We start from the raw sequence: 8288 nt of genomic DNA on the forward strand, positions 1-8288 counted from the left end.
GCGGCGGGGGCCGGCCGGCGGGACGGAGCCCGACTGACGGCGCCCGCTGCTCTCCGGCAGGCCAGAGCGACGGGCTGTGCCAGAAGCTCACGTACCCCTGCAGCGCGCCGAAACCGCAGAAGCCCTGGGAGAAAGACGCCTGGGAGATTCCTCGGGAGTCGTTGAAGCTGGAGAAGAAGCTGGGAGCCGGGCAGTTCGGAGAAGTGTGGATGGGTGAGAGCGCCGGGGCGGTCGCAGGGAGGAAGATGAAGGTGGGGAGGGAGGGGAGGAAGGAGGCCAGGGATGGGCGGCAGCTCTGTCCCTTCTGCTGGGCTTGCCTGGGGCTGGGTGCCGTGGGGCAGCCCCAGACCCCAAAACCCGGGGCCAGCCCCATGCCGCCGCGCGGGGGAACGGCCCGACRCCTCTCCTGCCCGCAGCGACCTACAACAAGCACACCAAGGTGGCGGTGAAGACCATGAAGCCGGGCAGCATGTCGGTGGCCGCCTTCCTGGCGGAGGCAGAGCTCATGAAGACCCTGCAGCACGACAAGCTGGTGAAGCTGCACGCCGTGGTCACCCGCGAGGAGCCCATCTTCATCATCACCGAGTTCATGGAGAAAGGTGACCCCCGCGCGCCCGCCCCAGGAGCGCGGGGATGGGATGGCATCCACGGGACAGGGAGGGATGGGGGCAGGCAGGAGCGAAGGAGAGGAGGGGGCCGGCGTGCCCGGCCGGTTTCCGAGCGTGTGCCGGGTGGGGACCGGCACGGTGCCGCCGGCCACCCCGTCAGCCGGACCCTTCCCCGCGCAGGGAGCTTGCTGGACTTCCTCAAGAGCGACGAGGGGCGCAAGCAGCCGCTCCCGAAGCTGATCGACTTCTCTGCCCAGGTGAGGAGGGGCCGGGGCTGGACCGTCCCTAGTGCTCCGCAGGGATGCGGGGCCGGGAGCCTGGGAGTCGGGAGGAGCTGGGCAGGAGCAGCCTGAACCCCCGCAGCGGCTCGGCTCCGGCTCCCCGGGGGGGCGGCGGGGCCCCGGCAGCCGGATGGCAGAAAACCCTCGCCCCCAGAGCAGGAGACCTCGAGCATCCCTGCTCTTCCTTCGAAAGGCAAAGCCACCCCGTCTCCCAGGGGCTGAGCGCTAACGGCTGCCATCCGCGGAGYGGCGGGGGGCACCGGGCGCCTGCCGGGGCTGCGGGAAGGGGGTGAGTTAGGAGCAGCGGCCGATGGGGCCGGCAGAGCCCGTTGCCCTTTGGGTGGCTCCATCCTGGGAAAGGAGCTCCCGTTGGTGAGGTTTATTCCCGTAGAGGCAGTAATCCCGGAGCAGGGCGAGCAGGAGGGTCAGAGAGCGTGTTCGTTTGGGAATTGAGCGGTGCCAGGCCAGGAGCAAACAGCGCGGGAGGCGCGGTGGGAAAGGGGGGGCGTCCTGGAGGGGAGCCAGCGAGGTTTCCCTGCGCTGCCGTCCGCGCGGAGACAGCCAGTGGCTGGCCGCAGCGCCGCTGGGAGCGCCGTCCGGCCGCGCCGCCCGGGAGCAGGTGCAGGGYGAAAGGAGAAGTGGTTCCTTTCCTCCCCGTTAACCCGATAGCTGCAGCACGGGGCAGTCGGTGCATCTGGGCAGCAGCAGCCAGGTCGCACGGGACCCAGGCGGGCTCCGGCCGGCTGCCGCTCGCGGGGAGCCGGGCACCGCGTCGCTGACGGCTGCCGGGTCGCTGCCCCGCAGCTGCAGCCCTTGGAGCCGGCGGCGGCGGCGGTCTGGCTGTGCGTGGGTCGCAGCGGGCGAAGGTGCAGAGCATATTTTTGCTGGTTCGCATTTGCATGGTCCTCTCTCCGGGCTGTGATGGTGCTGGGTGCTGTGGCCGTTTCTGAACACGTAGCTCCCCAGGGAGCAGCAATGAAAAAAGGTATTGTTTTTTATCCATTGCTGCTTCCGTGAGAGCTATCTGCAAGTAACCCATTCTGCATGACAGCGCCGGGGCGACAAACTCGGCAAAGCCCCACAAGGTAACGGGTCTGCCTGACATCACCCTAGCATCAACTCTAATGCCATGATACGGCATTTTAACTTGTTCTGGCTCTGCAGTTGGTCRGGGCACCTATAGCTTTGACGTTAAGCTTCATGTGCTTCACACGGGCTCTAGTGCACGACGGCTTTACGCACTCACAGGGCATGAGAGCCAACACTGATCTGGGCATGGTTTTTAGAAAGCGCGTTATTTTACCCCACTGCACTGCATATGCAGGGTTTATGGTAGTAGCTATGTTTAAAGTCATCTTCCTGCTGAAAGGCTGTTGTGGGTCGTAGGAAGATCTCTGGAGAGGAAGAAGCACTCCGTGAAAATACTTTTGGGGATATTTATTTGGAGATAGTAATTCTGAGTACAGCTGAGCGTGCCGCTATACACCTAGCGTTGTGTGTGCAATCATTTGTGCAACCACTGTCTTGTCACTGCTGCTTCAGAGACGTTGGCCAAAGCCAGCGACCCTTTGAGCTAAGCTTGGTAGCTCTGCAAAATAATAAGCTGCTCAAGCCTTGAGCAACAGCAAAGCAAGGGCTGGAGGCCAGGCCCCAGAGGCTTACGCCAGGTAGTCCCCCGGCTACCAGAGCTTGCCACATCAGGGGATGCGCGTGTGCACATCAGATATGCAGTTGTGCACTAACTTTTTTCTACCAAGCTGGCTCTTGCAAACTGTCCGTCTCCGCTCTGTAACTCAAAGGGGCCAGTTTCTTTAGYGCCGAGAAGCCAAGTCTGAGCGCTYTCATGTGCAGACGGCAAGCRTGCAGGCAGGGAGCCCAGTGCACAGGCCTGCGCCGGCGGTGAGTCATTGCGAGCGCGGCTGCTTGTGTGGCCGTGGAAATGATCCTTCCGTTCTTGCGGTGTGTGTTTACTTCTGTATTTTGTGGGTGAATATCCGCGCCTTGCTCTGGCCTGGCTTGCGCTGGTCCGGCGGGGGAAGTGCATCTCTGCTCTGGCCCCTTCCCCGGCTCAGCTGCTCCGTGCTGGGGCTCCACGCCGTCCGCCAAGAGCCGTCTCTGGCTCTGCCCCGTCRCCTGGCTCTGTTCTGCACCATCCTGGACCAGGTTCCCCCTAAAAGCCTAGTCCTCGGGTCAGGCGCCCCGGACACCCTGTGGGAGCCCGTGAGGACGTGCCTCTGGGCAGGGCTCGCTCCCCGCTGCTGCCATGGCCGGCGAGAGCAGCGCGCTCCTTCCCTCCTCGCACCTTCGCCTCCAGCAGCCTCACCAGAGATGGTTTCCTCCGCCTCGTCATAGCAAGAGCTGGAAGAAGGTCACCGAGCCAATGCGAAACTAGACACCAGATGCTGATAGCATCCGGACTTGTGAAAATTTGGCACAGATTTGGGTTGTGGTTGTGCACGCATTAGTTCCCCTCTGCACTGGTCAGCAGTTAATAACTGCACCTGACGTTGCAGTTGCTGAGAGCAGAGACAGAGCTGGGGGAGATCTTCAGGGCTCATCCCCCCATCCGGCCCCCAGGCAGGACTGACTCAACATCAGCTATCCTTGAAGACCTCAGGCGGCTCCCTATCCTCCTGGGAGACCCACCACAGTGCTTTTCCGTCCTCACCGAGGAAGCTCTCTAATGCAGACTGACCCCTCGCTGCAGCAATTAAAGCCCATTGCTCTTTGTCTCCTTAGTAGGGAGAGAGAGTAATTTATTCCCTGCTCCACTGAAGGAGCTGCTTATGTATTTGGAGACTGTGCTCATGTCTTCTCTTAATGGAGAATGATTTACTCCTCTTCACATTTGCATGGCTACGGATGAACAAGCTATACCTCGGTTTGTGGACATCCACAGACACTTGTTCGTGAGCACGTCAGCTCCTCGGATACCAGTTCTTGTTGCCATTCCCATGTATGGGCTTAAATGGGTTGCATTCGCCTGGTCATCCAAAATCCTGATCTTTTCTACAAGGGGCTCCCTGTATGGAGAGCAGTTCCCATACAGGAGAGTGAATCGGGTTTCCTACCGTGATTGCCCCGTGCCTGGCCGTGATTCAGCCTCCTTTCACCCTGCTCTCCATGTGCTGGCCAGAAGCAGTTAACCTCTGTCAGGTCCTAGAAGCAGTTGCTTTTAAGGTTTTTGTGGTATTTCAAATAAACCTTTTGCATTTTTTTATTTCCCTTTTTACAGATTGCAGAAGGAATGGCTTTTATTGAGAAGAGGAACTACATCCACAGAGACTTGAGAGCTGCCAACATTTTAGTCTCAGCAATACTGGTGTGCAAGATTGCGGACTTCGGACTGGCCAGAATCATTGAGGACGATGAGTACACGGCCCGGGAAGGTACCGAGAGCCGCTGTGGGCTCTGGCCACTTTCTGAGCTCATTAGGGATCCCTTTAGACCCACTTACCAATGTGTAACTTCTGTGGCAAGGGCCCAGGGAGATATACTGCATAAACAGATATATGAGTGGAAGCTACTCTCATTTGCATCTCTTTACATCTGCCTGTTTTGTTTGTTGCTTGTTCCCCATATTTCACTGCCAGTTTCTCAGTATTTGGGTTATAACTCATGTTTCTTATTGGCTCTCTTTGTCCAGGTGCCAAGTTTCCCATTAAATGGACTGCCCCAGAAGCCATCAACTATGGATCTTTCACTATAAAGTCAGATGTCTGGTCCTTTGGGATCCTCCTGACCGAGATCATTACCTATGGGCGCATCCCATATGCAGGTAAGGAGGTGAAATGCTTCTTGAAATCTGCTTCCAAAAGATGTGGTCCATCTTCTGGGCAGTGTTCTTGGCCCCATCCATGGGATCTATTTTTCCATGAAGTTAGAGCGCAGGAAAACAGAGCAAATGGTGAGAAATTCGAACCTTCCACTGGGAGCAGCACTCAAAGACAGTAGCATAAGCACAAGATCTCAAGATGACAATTGTTTCAGTGAGTCATGGAGAGGAGCCCAGAGCCCCGAACAGCCTCTGATCAGTATGCGCTTTTCCTTCAGCTACAATCTACCATTTGGACAAATGCTCACCCAGAACAGATAATCAGGAAGAGCCTCTCTCTGGGATTCCTCGGTCGACACTAGCTCTTCTCACTGACCTGAAAATGCATGTGAGATGTAACACAGTCCTGTGCTTTTCAGCTTCCTCAGAGCAGAGCTGAGGGACCTCCTTTGAGGAACCCAGGAATGAACCCCAGTGAGTTCAGACTTAGGGGTGCCTCCGCTCTGTGGGAGGAGGGCAGCTACCCTGTGTGCTGCCGAGGGACTGACACTGAGAGGAAATGCTGAGCTTCTCCAGCTCCAAGGGAAACCAGCAGTACTCAGGATCTCTGAAAGATCCAGTCCTCCTGTTTCTAAAATAGAAGAGCTTGGTTTTTAACACAAGAGGATAATTGATTTGTCCCAGCCTCTACAGCATGTCACCGGGAGAAATGTTATCAAACCCCAGGGGTTCTTGGCTCATAGGTCTGCGTTCACTAACTCATGTTCTTCCGCTTCCTGTAGATTAAGCATGTTTGGAAGTAGTGCATGAGTTCAGGGCTAAAAGCTGAGCCAGATGTTTTTAGGAAGGCTCAAACAATCTGTAAGTCAGCAGCAGTAGGAACCACCCTGTATTTTATACAGATTTGTCTCTCTGGTGCCTTTTCTCAATGGGAAATGGTTCTGTACAAGAACAGTAAACATCGCCATGAATCATCGATGAAGCACTTGGAGTGGCTTAAAGGGTTGATGGGGAAGGACCAATTCTGTCTTTTATTCTTTAATTCTTTTTTTCTATTTTTATTCCTTTAATTCTGCTAATTTATTTTTATGAGTGACACTGGAAAGAATAGCTCATTATTGGGAGAGGAAATGAAAATCCACATCCAATAGCTGAGCAGACAGAAAAGTTTGGCCTTTATTTTTTGGAATTTTATACAAAATGATTACAGTTCCCATCTAATCTGCTTAACTGGGATACAAAACTGATTGTTGTTGCTACAAGTATCTCAGCATCTCAGTTGTTTGCATGTTTTCCAGAACAGTAGTAAAATGACTTCTCCTTCCCTCACCCCTTGCTCCTCTAACCTCTCCTTTTCCTCCACCCTTTGGACAATGTCAGTAGGATGTTGTGTTTTTGCCTTTTAAACAACCCATGAAGTCTTCACCCAGGCTCCTATCCTGCCTTGTTTCTCTAGGGATGTCGAGTGTGGAGGTGATCAGAGCCCTGGATCACGGGTACCGGATGCCACGCACAGAGAACTGCCCAGAAGAGCTGTACGACATTATGATGAGATGCTGGAAGATGAAACCAGAGGAACGTCCTACCTTCGAGTACACACAGAGCGTTTTGGAGGATTTCTTTACTGCAACGGAGAGCCAGTATCAGCACCAGCCATAATGCAGAGAGCTTGGTGAAAGCAGCAGACCTGTGCACCAAGCATACTGTGCTACCGACAGCACCCACATGCACACTGTTCTCACCTGTCCCGCTCCCAATGTTCCCGTGCGTGCCTTCCTCATCTTTCAGCCCAGAAACCAAAGACTTCCTGACGTGGCTTCCTTGGACCTGGGGGCAGAATGAACCAGTTCGGGTCAGCCTCCCCGGGCTGTGCGACCGATGGATTAGCTGAGCGTGGTTATTTCTTGTGCCTCCTGCGGATGCAAGACTGCTGGGAAAGACCTGCTCCAGGAAGCACTCAGCGGATGGCATTTAACTGGGGTTGTAGCGCAATGCAAGGAGGGCCTATGGTGTGCCTACTTCAGAGAAGAGAGGGGAAAAAAACCCAAGTTTTTTTGATTCTTTAGAGATCTTATCATGCCAGTTTGCAGAAGCAGCTACTTCACCTGCGAAGTGCTAGCTGTAATGGCATTGCCTTCCAGTGAGCCTCTGCTGCACAGTCCTGAGCACCGGTCGTTTCTGGCCTGTTGCGCTCGGACGGAAGCTCTGCCTTAGTAAAACCCTGGTGCATTTCCACCTGGGCGTACCTGCACTTCCGCAGCTCTTCTTGTCACTTGTCATCGCCTCAGGAGCCTTTTTCGAACGCCAAGTGTCACAGAAGCATGTTTCTTTCAAAGCCCACCTGGGCATCCTTTCTGAGTATTTTTCATGATACTTCTTCATCTGGGGAGCGAGTTCTCGGCCAGTCTCCTCGCTGGGGCGGACAGCGTGTGCCTTAGGATGTGAATGGATACGGTGCTTTATAATATAAGTCAGCAGACTGACACCCCCCGCGTTAGTGTGAACGTCCCGAGCTGGTTTTGTGCCGACGGCCGAGAACTGCGCCTGCGGCGGGGCGAGGACCGGAGCCCGTCGCGCTCCAGCGTCCCCCCGTGGGCGGCAGCGCCAAGCCCTCTCCCTCCCCCCAAACCACCTCTGTTTGTCTAACTCACAGATGTAATTTAATTTGTACCCTTTCATTTGCATTATCAGCAATGAACCATGCATTTCTTGCACACACGTTTCATGTTTTTGTTTGTTTTTAGTATTTAATGATGTGTTATGTGGGTACGGGGAATAGAGGAAGTAAGTTTGTTTTTTAAAAGATTGTCCTGTATTTCTTATAAAAACAAGTTTCTGAGAATGTCACTATTTTCCCTCATATAAGGGGACAACCCTAGTAGCTTATAAGCTTTTATTTTTAGCTTTGAGAAGCTTCTTTTTCTAGTCAATAAAATATTTTAAATGTCTCGTGGTTGGTGGCCCTCTCTGTAGGGTGCGGTGGGGGCAGCGGGGACCCCAGGACACGCGTGTGCTCTGCCCCTCCGGCACCGGGACCAAACCCTCCCCCCCACAGATCTCCTCCCCCYCCCCAAATCCTCCCTCCCCCCCCATCTCTCCCCGGCCCCTCCAAGCCCCGCCGTTTCTCCCCAATGCAGCCGAGGTGCCCCCGGTCGCGACCACCCTAGTTTCGTACGGCCGAGGCGGACCGGGGGCGGCCCCGGGCCCCCCCTCGCGGGGCTCCCGTCCAGGCCCCGCTGCCCCCCGGGGGGCTCCGGCCGCCCCCAGCCCCGGCGCCTCACAGCGCCCGCGTCAAACATGGCGCCCGCGGCGTCGCGGCCGCCGTCGGGCGCGCGCCGTGCCCTCAGGGAACATGGCGGCGCAGGCCGCCCCCTTCCGTTAACCGGTTGCCTGGTGCCGGGAGCCCGACGGGAACGGGACGGGGCCGCTGCCCGCCGTGCCCGGGAGCAGGGCCCCGCCGCGCCCGGCTGGGCCCAGCCCAGCTCAGCTCAGCTCAACCGACCCGGCCCGGCCCGGCCCGGCGCCCCCCGGCCCCGAGGCCGCGGTCGCCATGGCGATAAACGTCCCCAGCCAACCGGCACCCGCTTCCGCTGACGTCGGTCGCGACACGTGGATGCAAGATGG

The 8288-nt window shown here is 56.5% G+C and overlaps 1 protein-coding gene across 2 annotated transcripts in view; it reads left to right on the forward strand.

The window, feature by feature from the left end:
- The window catches only part of HCK (HCK proto-oncogene, Src family tyrosine kinase), a 10678-nt gene extending 4265 nt beyond the window's left edge, over positions 1-6413 (forward strand). For both annotated transcript variants that reach the window (XM_026057733.1, XM_026057743.1), the window contains 6 exons: positions 61-213; positions 417-599; positions 789-865; positions 4125-4278; positions 4536-4667; positions 6121-6413. In XM_026057733.1, coding sequence (XP_025913518.1) covers positions 61-213; positions 417-599; positions 789-865; positions 4125-4278; positions 4536-4667; positions 6121-6323 — 902 coding nt within the window. In that variant the 3' untranslated portion in view covers positions 6324-6413. The remainder of the gene's footprint in view (positions 1-60; positions 214-416; positions 600-788; positions 866-4124; positions 4279-4535; positions 4668-6120) is intronic.
- Positions 6414-8288: the final 1875 nt, after the last annotated feature.

This window comes from Apteryx rowi, unplaced genomic scaffold (assembly GCF_003343035.1).
Source record: "Apteryx rowi isolate R43461 unplaced genomic scaffold, aptRow1 scaffold_0, whole genome shotgun sequence".
NCBI classification, from domain to species: Eukaryota; Metazoa; Chordata; class Aves; order Apterygiformes; family Apterygidae; genus Apteryx; species Apteryx rowi.